The sequence below is a fragment of the Pristis pectinata genome, chromosome 25 (assembly GCF_009764475.1).
Source record: "Pristis pectinata isolate sPriPec2 chromosome 25, sPriPec2.1.pri, whole genome shotgun sequence".
NCBI classification, from domain to species: Eukaryota; Metazoa; Chordata; class Chondrichthyes; order Rhinopristiformes; family Pristidae; genus Pristis; species Pristis pectinata.
The window spans coordinates 29894277-29909959 of NC_067429.1; the positions used below are offsets into that span (position 1 = coordinate 29894277).

At 43.5% G+C, this 15683-nt stretch overlaps 1 protein-coding gene across 1 annotated transcript in view; it reads right to left on the bottom strand.

Annotated features, from left to right (window-relative positions):
* The window catches only part of LOC127582845 (vasoactive intestinal polypeptide receptor-like), a 53624-nt gene extending 39644 nt beyond the window's left edge, over positions 1-13980 (bottom strand). Inside the window, exons 1-4 of the mRNA XM_052038411.1 lie at positions 13960-13980; positions 11681-11783; positions 9798-9905; positions 2362-2465 (exon numbers count right to left, since the gene is read on the bottom strand). Of these exons, the coding sequence (XP_051894371.1) occupies positions 2362-2465; positions 9798-9905; positions 11681-11783; positions 13960-13980 (336 nt within the window). The remainder of the gene's footprint in view (positions 1-2361; positions 2466-9797; positions 9906-11680; positions 11784-13959) is intronic.
* Between the last annotated feature and the right edge of the window lie 1703 nt (positions 13981-15683).

The following is a 15683-nucleotide window of genomic DNA, read 5'->3' on the forward strand; positions in this document are numbered from 1 at the left end:
TGCAGGGGACGTTACTCCAGGAGAGGACGTTGACACTGTCTCACCTCTCTTGCCAATGGACTTGAGTGATTTTGAGGAGGCAGTGCTGGTGGTGTCTCTCCAGTGTTAATTGAAGATGGTCCACATCTACTGCACATGATGGAGGGCAGGAATCACTGCTACTTGGTAGGCCATGAGCTTGGTGCTGGGAATGAGGTCTTGGTCTTCAAATACCATTTCCCTCAGATAGCCAATGGCTGTGCTGATATACCGGAGGCAGGGGTGAATTTTGTCATTGATGTCTGTCTTCCCTGAGAGGTGCCTCCTGAGATATGGAAAGTAGTCTGTGTTTCCCAGGGTCTCATCATGGACATTGATTATTGTTGGGAGGAGTTGTGAAGTGGGAGAAGGTTGGAAGAGGAACCTTGACTTAGGGATGTTTAATGTAGGGCCCATCCTCCTCAACCAAGACCCCCTTTGACATGAATGTGCCTGACTCCCACAGTATACCATCCACTATAGGCTCAGTGCTACCGTAGGCTGGCAGAAGATTGAGAAGGCCACCAACCAGCTGGAGAACAACAGGATCTCTGGAGTAGATAAAATTTTGCTGAAACTCTAAAAAATGGTGGAAAAGTAGTTCTGTCATGGATTTGTGACCCATCTCCCTGGTTTGGGTGGAGGAGGGCATGCCAGGGATCTTTGAGATCTTTACTCCACAGTCATCACCACCTTCATGAAGACCACATAAGACCATAAGATATAGGAACAGAGTTAGGCCATTTGGCCCATCGAGTCTGCTCCGCCATTCAATCATGGCTGATTTTTTCAACTCCATTGTCCCCACTTCTCCCTGTCACCCTTAACCCCCTTCCCAATCAAGAACCTATCAATCTCTGCCTCAAGTACACCCAATTACTTGGCCTCCACAGCCCTCTATAGCAACAAATTCCACAGATTCACCATCCTCTAGCTGAAGAAATTCCTTCTCATCTCAGTTTTAAAGGGACGTCCCTTTGTTCTGAGGCTGTGCCCTCAGAACCTAGACTGTTCTACTAATGGAAACATCCTCTCCATCTCCACTCTATCTAAGAAAGAAGTCTGATTATGGTCATTACAAAGCAATCTCCCTGCTGTCTGCCACAGGGAAAGGGTCCTCCTCAACTGTCTTTTCCCAGTGGCTGGACTTCCTCCCAGAGTTGTAATGCAGATTCTGTTCACCAAGTGGTACAATGGCCTCCAGTAAAACGTACTCAATGACAGAGCAGGGATGATTCTAGCCAATGAATCGACACACACCCAATCCCAGTCCTGACTGGGTCAAGGAAGACTGTGTCACCATTCCAATCCTTCTCCCAGTGTTCCCCAGTGTAATACTGCACCTAGCCTCCAAGAAGCTCCTTGATGGAATGGAATTAATCTACAGGATGAATAGGAAGCTGTCCACCCTGTATCATCTCCACTTGAGAACCAAGAACACCTGAACAACTTACAGCACAGAGACACCGCTTGTGTATCTGCACATTCAGTGGCTGAATGAAAAAGTAGTGGTTGAAGGCAAGAAAACAGAAGCAAAGGAAATACCAGATGATAAAGACTGAGGTCCATCTTTTTGAGTTTTGCTATTCTAATAGTCTCACAACATGGTGACAATGGAATTGTTGAAATCATTTAATCAATCTCCATCTATTAGTTTACAACAAATCCATACATAAGGAAACCCCAGTGGTGAAAAGTTTTGGGAAACTTTATTCCACAGATTTGTTGTGCCCAGGCTGACACTTCCCACATTTCAAATTATTCAAATACTCTATCCCAAAATTTTCCAAAGGAACACTTTCTAATTTGTATCTGAGTGACTCAACACCAACAGCTTCCACTGCGTTCTATTCCATGGATTGACCGCTTGCTCACTCATTAGTTCAGGTCAGAAATCCCCCCCCCCTTCAGGTACTGTTCATTGTCTTGTGCTTCCTGCTTTTCACAAGGTCCCTACTGGATACAGAGAAGAGAAAACCATTCAGAGAAAGCAATGGGTTAAAAAAAGCCACCCTGGGCAGTGGCACCAATGCAGTGTTAAGGCTCTAGCTGGCTGTAACATTGCCAACTTGACCTTCAGTTCTACTGAAGGTAATCAAACACAATACCCAGTGAGGAAGACTACACTAGCACTGCCACTAAATGCAATTCCCACCCCGTGGAGAAGGTACTATTTACCATTTCTTAAAACATGTTAAATGGTTGTTCACTTTACAAAGGAAGGAGACAATGTCCTAGGATGCTATCCTTTTGGAGAAAGTGAAAAATTTGTTGATAGTGAACACATCTAAGGAAAGAATAAATCCAACACTTAAAGACCAATTCTGAAAGCAAAGCACTGACCTCGATGTTGTCTTTCATGTTGCTTATGTTGATGCCACATGCATCGGAGTAAGAGTGCAGCAGCTCGGTCCAACCTTCATCAGTGCACTGTCTGCTCACGTTCCCTGTGGCAAGAGTAACATCATTAGATCTGCAGTTCATGATGACTGACCACCCAACTGCCCAGGTGATCAAAACTCCTTATAATTCAGAGCATCCAGGATGAATCAGTCTGCTAATGTGGGCTATCCCCGAATATCTTTTGCTATTTTAAGTTAGTACCATAGGGGAAGAAGGGAAAAACATCACTTGAGAATGATCCTAAAGGGATTGATTTGATGACATATTCAGGATAAGACCCCCTGATAAGATGGCCTATCACCTTGGTCAACCTGTAGAACTAAGCAAGTGAACCCATTGCAGCTAGGAGGTAAATGCTGAATCATTCATAATGGGATCATGATACACAGTCAAGGAATGGTTATGGACAATGCCCAGAGTAACGAAGGGAGATTCCTCCAGTACATATCAGTCGTAGGCTGAAGAAGTGCTCACACCTACAGTAAGGTCAATCATAAAGGTGTAAAGCCACATTTCCCCAATATTGAAACCTGAAACAAAACAGAAAACGTGTGAGACATATACTGTTGTGTATAAATGTATTCCTTAACCATTATCATTTTAAAAAAATATTATTTATGGCATCTTGCTTTGCCCTGTGGTACCACTGTGGCAATGCTTAAGTCGTTTTCCTTGGCTGAAAAACATCTTGAGATATTATGGTGAAAGGTAACATATCAATACAAATCTTTCCTTCTCCACTGTGAATTCCATAAATGCAGACCCATCACTCATCTTCTGCTTCTGTGCAGTTCTTTTGGTTTTGATGCCTCTTTGTGATCTCCAAGACCTTTACATCTAAATACATACACGGAGTTGAGTAGTAGGACAGAATCCTAAATCGAACTTCTGAACCCCAAGTCTGAATGTAGCTTAGATGGAGAGAAGACCTCTCTCCTCCCTCTATGGACTGCCCTCGTTAACTCAGTTTCGGTGGGTTATGGCCCATCTCACAAAGTACAAATAGGAACCAGGACTCCAATTCTAATGCTGAGAAAGTGGAAAAATCCCCTCGAAGTAGAAGAGCTTGGATGAGAGGACACTTTTAAGGAAAAGTGGAGTGCACAAATTTCGGTATCTAACACCCAGGGTTCTTGGGTCTGATAGTGGCCAGCCAAAATGTAAAGAACAATCCATTCCCTAGAATAACCACGAACGTTCCATGAAAAGAATCAATTTTACTGGATGAATTTTCCTGGCAATTCTGGCATGTTGTTTGCAGCAAATCTCTTTATAAGGACAGTTAAGTCCACATGAGACAACAGATGTCACTCAAGTAAACCCTTTACAATCTTAAAATCAGGCCAGCAATAATAAGTTTTTTATTCTTTGTTCAGAATTCCACTGACTATTTCAAATGCAAATGTTAGTAAAGTTTTAGCAGAAATTGGGTTGTGTTTGACAAGACTGTCTAGCTGGAAGTCCGTTCAACAGATTAGTGACCTGTGGGATTTCATATCCAAGACTAGGGATACAGGGAACATTCTCTGAGTGATGTGGCGTTCACAATGTTTCCAATATTTATTAATGACTGTGATGAAGCAACAGAGAGTTGTGTACCCAAAGTTTGTCACTGCCACAAGTTTGGAGGAACTGTAACACTGTAGGCAGAAAGTTACATAAAGACATGGAAAGACTAAGTGATAGCAGGAAAGACTGTAGCACAATAGAGATTAATTTGGCCAGGTTTAAGGTCTTCTACTCGGATCCAAGGACGAAAATCTGGCAATTTCCCAAAATGGTGAGCAACCAGAAACCGTGGAGAAGGAAATTAAGAACTGCAGGTAGCAAAGAGGTAGAACGTCCAAGTGTACGAAGCTAGCAGGCAGATTTGATACCATGAAAAGGCTGATGCCAGTGAATAGGAGACCCCAGCCATGCCAGGGATGGTTATTCAGACCACGAAAGTAGAGTTTTAACTGAGAATTTCCGGAGTCCTGAGTGACCAGAGTGACCACGGGAAATGCTTCATCTCCTCCTGGGTACAAGCAATGTTGTAAAAGCACTTGCTTCGGCCACAAAACTGTCCTCGCCTCTTTTGAGCTTTTGGGTGTTTGGAGGGATGGGAGACCAGAATGGCCAGGTTTCAGAGGTTAAGTGTAAAACTCTCAACCTCATTGTAATACTTAAATTGACATTGTACTTCCTGAGAGGGAAGTGGCAGCCTGTCCCTCGGGAATGGGGGTGGGGAAGGTAGGAAGTTGGTTTCAGATTTTAAAATACTTTTATAATTCACCCACCCTCAATTCATCCATTTTGGCTTTAAACTGTGCCCCATATGATCATAGAACACTGAAGTGGTAATTTTGCACATTGTCTAATGCTGGCTCTTTGAAAGAGTCCCAGTTCTCTGCTCTTTCTTCACAGTCTTCCAAGCGTTTCCTTTCCAAGAACTTATCCAACTTGCTTTTGAAGCAACAATGGTATCTGGTTCCACTTTCTCTTTGGACAATGAATTCTTGACCATAACCACACACCGAGTCATTTTATTTCCATCAGGTTCTTTTGGCATTTCCAGTAAGTCTGGGGTTACCAGTACTGCTGTTACTGGAAACAGTTTTAAGATTTTGAATGCATCTGTTGAATCTTGCCTTAACCTCCTGTGCTGTCAGAAAATCAACCCCAGTTTCTCCAGCCTTGACACTTGCTGAGCTTTGCTGCAGTCTACAGACAGACTCAATCTGCATCCAGTGTGTATAAACTGTTCTGGCTGCCTGAACACTTTCAGAAAGATAATTGGGTTTGTGTTCCACAACACTGCAACTCACGACTACTAATTGGCTATAAAGCACTTTAGAAAATCATTTTATTTTACTCACTCACAGGCTGTGGGTATCGCTGCCAAGAGAGTGTTTATTGCCCATCCTTAACAGCCCTTGAATTGCATGCCTTCCTAGGCCGTTTCAGTTAAGAGGCAACGTGGGCTTGGAGTTACATAAAGGCCAGACTAGGTAAGGAGACAAATTTCCTAAAGAATATCAGAGAACACAATTCTGCTCGTTTCATGGTTATGGTTACTGTAAGAAGCTCTTTTTTAATTCAGTTTCCTTTAATTGAATTTTATATTCCTAACTTGCTGTGGCTGGTTTGGAAGTTGTGTGGTCTGGTCATCAGGGAAACGCCTCTGGATTTCCTGTTGAATAATTCAGCCAAAGCATCCTTGAGTGAAATGCAACATCCCCTGGGAACCCTGATCCATCATCAGTCAAAGCAGAGGAGCATTCGGGACGGTGTTGAGAACTTTGAATCGCTGCATTGGGAGCACACCGGGGCTGAAGCAAAGAATAGGAGTGCCACCACCTCAAACACTACCACCCCCACTCCAAGTCCAGGTCCTGGGTGTAGTGAGTGTGGGCGTCCCTTCTTTCCCCGATGGGTTACGGGAGTCCATCTGTGGAAGAGCCTGCAGTTCCCAAATTGGACCACAAAACCAGAATGGGACCAAGTTATCCTCAATTCCGAGAAGCAGCAGCAGCCCTGAGGTTGTGACAGATGCCATAAATTTGCAATCTCTTCCTATTTATCACTCTTTTTGTTACATGAACCAGCAGACCCCAGAATTTTAAACAGCAAGAGACCAATAGACAAAAGACATAAACCCAGTGGTTCCAAGTGGCTGGTGGCTTAATTACCAGATTTTGGGGCCATATGTGACCTGTGTAGACATTACAGATCTCTACAAGTACCAGTAAGTGCAAGGGCTCCTCACTGAGGTGAGGATCTTAGGATCTTAATTTGGTTAGTATTTTGGTATCTATTGTAAAGTCAGGTTTCTGAAGGTAAATTCTCCAAATGTACATCAAAGCAGCTCACAGTCTGAAGATGACAGTTACATAAATTGCTTAGCTGTGAAATGGATGTTGAGTTTGCCTCTGCTCTGGTTGCCGTGGTTGCTATCTGTCATGAATTATTTCTTTTACAACTGGTTTGACAGTTGTGTCAAGGACTGATTGAGATTATTACCAAATCTTATACTGTGAAAATAACTTAAGGGAGATCATTCATGTGACAATCAGAGGCAAGACTAAAATGACTTGAGCACAGACCATGAGAGGTGATTGCTTCAGCTCTTCTGGTGGGGTTGTGTAAACCTGTCAAAAATATTGAGGTCCCTTCACCCATTGCACACACTTTCTAATCATCATTCAAGAGAAGGGTAAACTTCTAGAAAACCGAGTTCCAGATCATTTCCCAAATGGAGACTATAGATTTAACTCCAAATTCTGAATCAATTTCCAATGAAATACTTGAGTGTGGTGAATATGAGTGTCTCTTCTTTCCCCTATGGGTTACAGGAGTCTGTCAAATTCTTTGTCGTATTGGACAGGCCATGGTTATGGATGGAGTGACCTGTCAGACTGTTCATCAGCCTTTGAATCGCTCCCCTACTTCACATTCTCCAGGTCAAGATCATCACATAATTTATCGTCTACTTATCTTCAACAACTTTTTGAATTTGGGGATATCACAATTCCTGATGATATTTTTGGACATTTTGCAATTGAAATGATGTACAGGGATTAGGGTGCTGGATGTGGAACTTGGCTTTTTCTGCTGTCAGTGAGGTGGAGTAGTGTAAATGTTTAAAAAATTCTTTACGTTAACATTTGTGAGTTGAAAAGAAAGATTTGCCTTTCTTTAAGCTCCTTTCAAAACCTCGGGATATCTTAACAGCCTCTGAGGTACATCTACAGAACAGGAAACACGGCCACCAGATCTTTTCCAGCAGGCAGCAGTCAGCAATACTGCTTCCATTGTGTATTAGACTGTGTAGAGTAGAGGGATTGGAGAGGTACAGGAGGAGGACCTACAGACCACAATGTGACAATGATCAGACCATTTGATATAGAGATATTTCTTTGAGGGATAAATATTAGCCAAAGCAGCTGGAAGAAATCTCTGATTCTTCTTCAAAATATTGCAGTGAGCTGATTTACATTTGCCTGGTGGGGTTAGATGGGATCTTGGTTTAAAGTTTTATTCAAAAGATGCAATTCTAACAAAACAGCTCTCCTTCTATACCGCACTGAAGGGGAAACTTAAATTTTGTACAGGGTTTCAACCAAAAGGCTGGCTCACAGTATTCGGTATTGCTGTCAAGAAGGAAGGTGGTGTTTGTGGACACAGAACCTGGAGCTCATTGTTGGGAATTTGTAAAACATCGTGTTCAGTGTAAGTCACCTGAGAGTCTGAGCTTTATGGATTGTGGAGTGTTTTGTTCATTTATGTTTAACTCTGTGTGAATCGCAGCACTAGCACTTTTCAAAGGAAGAGATTACACAAATATTGTCAAGGGATGTAACAAAATGTCAGCCAGAAATAAAAGCCATAGTCATGAAGGTGAAATAACACCTTCACCTTTACCGTTGTTTATTATAATTCAGAAACTTCCTTTACAATAATATCTGGGTTTGGAGTTTCAGTAAGGACAGGACTCATCTGTGAAATGCAAAGGGAGAGAGGGAGAGAGAGAGAGAGAGAGATAGTGACAGTGAGAGAGACAGCAGAGTGAGAGAGACAGAGACAACGTGTGTGTGTGTGTGTGTGTGTGTGTGAGAGAGAGAGAGGGGGGGGGGGTGGGGGGGGAAGGGAATCAGAGGGAAAGGAGAGAATACAAAGGTCATCGCAACACCCGAGACCACAATCTGGTTACTGAGGTGGTCATACTGTAGAACTGGACTGGTTATGAAAGAATCACAAATGAACAATGTTCATTGTTTTATCACACAGTGAAATGCCCCCAAACTTTAAACTTCACTGATACATACAAGACAAAAACTGGCATTAAGCCGCATAAGGAGATATTATTTAAAGCTTGGTCAAAGTGATAGGTTTTAGGAATAATAATAAAGGAACAAGGAATAGGTTTTGGGAGAGATGTGTAGATCTTAGGGCCAGATGATGGGGTTGGACTTGGAACCAGAAACGTAGGACTTGAGTGAGCCCATGGGGTTGAAGTGCTCGGGAGGCTATAGAGAAAAGGAGGAGTGAGTGGGTGGAGGGGTTTAAATGTAGTGATGGGAGTTTTAAACCCGAGGTGTTTCTAGACTGGGAGACAATGCAGGGCAGCAAGCAATGGGACCCGGTGTGTTCAGATAATGCACCAGAAACGTTACTCGGTCTGCTCTCTTCACAGATGCTGACTGACTGATGGTGGGGAATGAATTTTGGTGCAAGTCAGCACAGGGGCAGCACATCTTCGAATGAGGTTGTGGTAATGGAGGAGTTATTTTTGCCTCGTGGAAGCAAATTAGATCACTTTAAACAAATATCTTGGGACATTCCTCCAGGGGCAATGCTCCAGTAAGGTGGGACCTCAGCATCTTGCTCCCCTTCTGCTAGACCCCTCCAGCTGTTTCCCTGGCTGGACATTCTCCAGTACATGGTAGACTCCTGCCAGGTATGGCACCACCAATAGATAGCCAACCACCAGCTTCTCCAGGAGAAGTGACCAGACAGCAGGAATCAGCATCCAATGAGACAAAGGCATACAAGCCCATTGACGAAAGAAGAACCTATTCCAGCTTCATTCATTGGGTAAACTCAGGCAATTTCCCAGAGTCTAACTCCAGTTTCCACCAAGGTAAGAGGGTTAAAGGGCCTGGAGACTCTCTTGGGACCCAGGCCTCAGGGTTCTGCCTCAAGTGGTGGACAGACAGTAGGGGCAGGAAAGGCCCCTCTGGGAGTAGGTTTCACCGTCTACACTTCCTGTTCATTCCCAAAGTCTGCTACATTTAGAGCAATACACAAAAAGTGCTGGAGGAACTCAGCAGGTCAGGCAGCATCCATGGAGGGTCCAGGACCTGATGAAGGGTCTCGGACCAAACGTCGACTGTTTATTTCCCTCCATGGATGCTGCCTGACCTGCTGAGTTCCTCCAGCACTTGTGTATTGCTCCAGATTCCAGCATCTGCAGAATCTCTTGTGTCTCTGTCTGTCACATTTAACTAGGGAAATCGGATGTGTCTGGGGTGGAGAATCCAACCTACTGCACTTACCCTCATCCTTAAATGCAACTTGAATTAAATTCTTCTTTCAATATGATGGGAATATTCCTGATTTGCACCTGGTCCATTCTTCAAAATTCCAATGTGTTCAGGTTCAAACTGCTCAACATTTCTTCACACCATCAGAAAAGCAGGCATTTCTCTTTACAGATTCCTAACCCTATTCACCCAAATTTTTAACAGTGTTTGTACGTTTAAGACCCGGTCTTGGAGCACAATATCCATTCCAACCTCCGCTAACTATCTGCATGCTCTGAGCCACAGTGTCTGCAACTCACATAACGGAGAACTACAAAGAGCTGTCATGTGCTCTCAAACCTGGCAGCTCACCTGGCTGGTCTGCATACTGCAGCAGAAGTTTGGGACAAGGAAGAACCACCGTCGCTCCAGTAGCTGAAGCTGGCCAGCAGGAGAGGTTGTCCCACATGGAGTGACACCCTGAGGCAGGGGAGAGAAGGAATGAGCGTCAACAAGCCGAGCAAGGGTAGAGGAGAAAGTTAGGAAGCAGTGGAAGATCAAGGTGTACTGAGGTAAAGCATGGAAATAAGAGAGGGAAACGTATAACAAACTTGAAATAAAGGGGACAGGAGCAGCCATACACTGATCAACCCCTCCGGCCTGCTCCACCATTCAGTTAGATCACAGCTGATCCAATTGACCTTTGTACCACTTTCCTGTGCTCTCCCTACCGTGCAGTCCCATTTGTGAATATACCTGATGACTCCGCCTCCACAGCTCAGGAGTGGAGAATCCCAAAGATTGACAACCCTCTGAGGAAAGAAATTCACCCTCATCTCTGCCTTACATGGGTGACTCCTTATTCTAAAACTTTGCCCCTGGTTATAGATACCTCCACCATGGAAAACACCCTCTCAGCATCCATCGTCAATCCCTCTCAGAATCTCAGCTTTCAATAAGGTCACCACCCATTCTTCGAAACTCCAATGTGTTCAGGTTCAAGCTGCTCAACATTCCTTCATTTGTCAATCCCTTCAATGAGTTTAATCTGGGCAAGTGTGAGGTGCTGCACTTTGGGAGGTCAAGTGTAAAGGGAAAGTATACAGTTAACGGCAGGACCCTTAACAGCATTGACATACTGTGGGATCTTGGGGTCCAGGTCCATAGCTCCCTGAAAGTGGCCACACAAGTAGATAGGGGGGTAAAGAAGGCCTATGGCATGCTTGCCTTTATTGTTTGGGGCATTGAATACAAGAGTCAGGAAGTTATATTGCAGCTGTATACGTAAAACTTTGGTTAGGTCGTACTTGGAATAGTGTGTGCTATTTTGGTTGCCCCATTAGAAGAAGGATGTGGAAGCTTTGGGAAAGGTACAGAAGAGATTTACCAGGATGCTGCCTGGATTAGAGGGTATGAGCTCGAAGGAGAGGTTGGTCAAACTTGTGTTGTTTTCTCTGGAGCACTGGAGGCTGAGGGGAGACCTGATAAAAGTTTATAAAATTATGAGAGGCATAGATAGGGTAGGCAGTCAGAATCTGTTCCCCAGGGTAGAAATGTCAAATACTCAAGAACATGCATTCAAGGTGAGAGAGGGAAAGGTTGAAGGAGATGTGCAGGGCAAGTTTTTTACACAAAGAGTGGTAGGTGCTTGGAACGGGCTGCCAGGATAGTGGTGGAAGCAGATATGATAGTGGCGTTTAAGAGGCTTTTAGATGGACACATGAATATGTGCGGAATGGAGGAATATGGATCATGTGCAGGCAGAAGAGATCTAGTTTAATTTGGCATCGTGTCTGGCACAGACATTGTGTGCTGAAAAGCCTGTTCCTGTGCTGTACTGTTCTATGTTCTGTGCTCTGTTATTCAGACTGTTAATTGAAGAGGTGACTGTGGACAATTCTGTTTTGGTTTCACAATGGTTAGCAACTCACTTACTTCTCTCCTGAACTTTACGGTCAATGAAAATACAAATGACAACAGATGTAAAGATCAGCTCACTATTGTTCATTGTGTGCTATCCCATAACCTATAGAACAGATCCATTTGTGGTGAAAACCTCATGGTCAGTACTTCACTTTGAGAGAGACAATGTTGTCATTTCCACATCCATGTAGATGAGCAGGAGCTGGTGAGCCCAACTACTTCTCTGTAGTTGCTTCCAGTTGAAGGACAGAACAAATCCCACCCTGCCATACAGAAAAGCTCCGAGGAACCCCACAACTACATCCCCTCTGTAGTTTCAATGCTTCACTCACCGGACTCCTCCTCCAGTTGGAAGGTTGAAATGTCGGAAAGACACATCTCCTCTGCCAGCTGGATCTCCAACAGAGGCTCACAGTCGGGATGGATCATCACTGCCTGAAGAACAAATACAGGGAATTCGCTAAAATATCCTCATGTCGTGTGATTTATGCACGGCAGGACTTGTGCTGAACAACTGGCTTTACTATTGGCATCTTTAAATGGAGTTTATCTCTTGTTAGACTCACTATTGAACACAACTGAATATACTTCAAAGGAAACACCTGTGTAACATTCAAAGGAAGCATTTTAAGTTAAATTGCCTCTCTGACTCAGTCAGCGCAACGTGGAACAAACTAACAGGTTGCAAAAGTATGGAAACCAGAGAAGGTTGTAGCAAAAGCAGTTTGGTTATAATGCAAGGCTTCTGCTAAAATACAGACCTGGGGAAGCAGAACACCTCAAGCCCAAAAGGCAAGGAATTTCCAGAGTATATTTGGGGCAGTCTCCTGGCTATGTCCATGATTTACACAACAGGCCATACTTGATTTAGTGTTGAATAATAAGTAACAATTTAATGAATAATAATTGAATAATAATTTATCATTAGATGTTCAGTTAGCTGACAACAGAAATTAAGGGAATCAATGTTATTGCAGGAAAGTGGCCTTGAGGTCAAAGATCAGCCAGGATCTTACTGAATGGTGCAGCAGGTATGAAGGGCTGAATAGCCACCTCCCCTTTCTATTTCTAATCATTAGTTTCCCTTTATTTTTTAAATTATTATTCTAATCTGTGAGATATTCACTATAGTACAGTGGTTAGCATAATGCTTTTCAGTGCCAGCGACCCGGGTTCAATTCCAGCTGCTGTTTGTAAGGAGTTTGTACATTCTCCCTGTGTCTGTGTGGGTTTCCTCCGGGTGCTCCGGTTTCCTCCCACATTTCAAAGACGTACGGGTTAGGAAGTTGTGGGCATGCTATGTTGGCGCCGGAAGCGTGGCGACACTTGAGGGCTGCGACAAGAACACTCAGTGCAAAAGATGCATTTCACTGTGTGTTTCGATGTACATGTGACTAATAAAGATATCGTATCTGTTTTCACATTTATAAACTTTATTAAATTGTATGCTATCACTCTTAACTGTTGACCGAATATATAAATGGAATACATCAGCAGTAAATGAAGAGGAAATAACACCAGAAGTTACAAGGAAAACTAACATTGTCAGAGGGAGATATTTATTAAATGTAATATAAGCAAAAGGTGGAATTGAAAGAATGATGGGCAGACAAGTAAAACTAATCAGGACCTGATACTTTCCACCTATAGGTCAAGAAATTATTGACACCCCATTCATCATTTTCTAAAACTTTCTTCTTTCAAGAATGACTCCCAAGAATTAGAAAATTTACAATTTCAGCCAATAATCTATTGGATGGGGGTGACGTCATCCAGTCAGCATTTACTACCCATCCCTCATATCTTTTGAGAAGATGGAAGATGGTGCTGAACTATCTTCTTCAATGTATGAAAAAGACTCTTGTTCAGTATTGTTAAGTAAAATTTTCCAGAACTTTGACCCATTACAATGAAGGGACAGGGGTGCACCTGCAAGTCGAAGTGATGTGAGATTTAGATGGTGATATTCCCATATACTGCTTTCCTATTGTTCCAGATGTTGGAGACCATGTGGGAAGCATTACTGAATTAGCCTTATTCACCTGCTGCAGTATATTTTATATACAGTCACCATGGTGCATCAGTGGTGAAAGGTATGAATGTTGAAGTCATAGTTTAAGGTTGGATAGAGGGCAGGTCAATCTTTTTCCTGGATGGTGCCAAGCTTCTTGAGTGATACTGGGGCTGCATTCATTCAGGTAAGTGCTGAGAATTCCATCACATTCCTGTATCTCTCTCTCTCTGTTGTTGGAAATGACTAATGGTGGAAAGGCTTTGCAGAGTCAGGAGTTAAGCCACTTGTGACAAAATACTCATCCTATGATCTGCTCTGACAGTCACCACATTTCTGCAGCAAGTCCAGTTACTGCTCAGTGGTAGTTCCCTAAGTGGACATTGTGAGAAATTTGTAATGGTAATTCAAGTGAATATCTAATAGGAGTGGTTGGATTGTTTCTTATATGTCAATTGTCAGGTGTTTGGTATGAATATTATTAGCTACATTAGTCCAAGCATGAATATTATCCAGGTCTTGCTGCACTGGGGCATGGACTGCTTCATTGTCCCAGGAATTATGAAAGGACACTGTGCAATCATGAGCAAACATCCTTACCTTTAACCTTACGACAGTCATTGTGCCAAAGGCAGGCTCATCACCTCTGAAATCTGACTCTTTTCTTCCTGTTTGGATCAAGGCTGTGATAAATCTGGAGCACTGGGGAGTGATGTAGTTTGGTTGCATGTTCAATGACTCCTTCCATCCTTGTGCTGATTATTGAGGGGAGACCAATGGACAGGCAATTGTCTCGATTTGATTTGCCCTACTATTTTTAGAGAGCACACACCTGTGCTACTGTTGGGTAGACACCTGTGTGGTAGCTGGCCTTCAAAGGCTTGGCTTAGGGCACTTGTTCTGGCACACAGCAGTAGGCTGCTGTTGTGGCAGATGGAATGGTGTTCCAGTGTGCTCAGTCGACATCATATGGAGTAAATAAAATTGATTGAAGATTGGCTTAATTGATTGGGGGGACTGCAGGGAAAGTCCAACATTAATTATCCAGTTGGCACTCCTGTGCTGGGCTCTACCAGTGGTCATGAAACTCACTTGCCTAGTGTCTCACTTGACCTCAGACACCAAAGGACTTTAGAGCCACATTTGAAGTGAGCTAGAGAGTCATAGAGCACAGAAAGAGCCCACGCTGACCATCAAGTACCCATCTATGTTAACCTTATTTTCTAGCACTTAGTCTGGAGCCTTCAATGCCTTGGTAATTCAAGGGCTCATCCAGATGCTCCTTTAACATTGTGAGAGTCTCTCCCTCCACCATTCCCTCAGGCAGTGCATTCCAGATTGCAAACAACCTCTAGGTAAAAAAAAATTATTCCTGAGATCTCCTCTAAACCTTCTGCTCCTCACCATAAACATATGCCCTCTAGTTATAGACACCTCTGCAATGGGGAATACCATCTACCCTATCTATGCCTCTCATAATTTTGTTTACCACTGTCAAGAACCCCACAGCCTTCACTGCTCTAGGGAAAACAAACCCAGCCTATCCAGTCTCTCCTTATAACTGAACCGTTCCATCCCAAGCAACGTCCTGGTGAATCTCCTCTGTACCCTTTCCAGTGCTGTCATGTCCTTCCTATAGTCTGGCGACCAGAACTGCACACAATATTCCAATTGTGGTCTAACCAATATTTTATAATGTTTTACCAAGACATCACCATTGCCCCTCAGCCTCTAACGCTCCAGAGAAAACAATCCGTTTGTCCAGTCTCTCCTTATAGCTAATTCTAATCTGGGCAACATCCTGGTGAATCTCTTCTGCACCCTCTCCAATGCCTCCACATGGTGGTAACATAGGTAGAGGGGGTGGTGGCAAAGGCATATGAGCTTGCCTCCATTAGCTGGGCATAGAATATAAGAGCAGGGAGGTCTTGGTGCAACTTTATAAAACCTTGGTTAGGCTACAGCTGGAATACTGTGTGCAATTCTGTTTGCCGCATTATAGAAAGGACATGCTTGCACTGCCGAGGGTGCAGAGGAGATTCACCAGGATGTTGCCTGGGATGGAATGTTTCCATTAAAAGGAGACACTAGAAAGGCTTGGTTTGTTAATTCTTGGAGTGGAGGAGGCTGAGAGGTGCCCTGATACAGGTGCACAGAATTATGAGAGGCATTGATGGGCTGGATGTCAATAAACTTTTCCCCGTGGCAGAGGTATCTAAGACCAGAGGGATTAGGTTTAAGGTGAGAAGGAAGAGGGGATATAAGGCAGAACTTTCTTGCCCAGAGGGTGGTTGCAAACTAGAACACACTGCCTGAGAACGTGG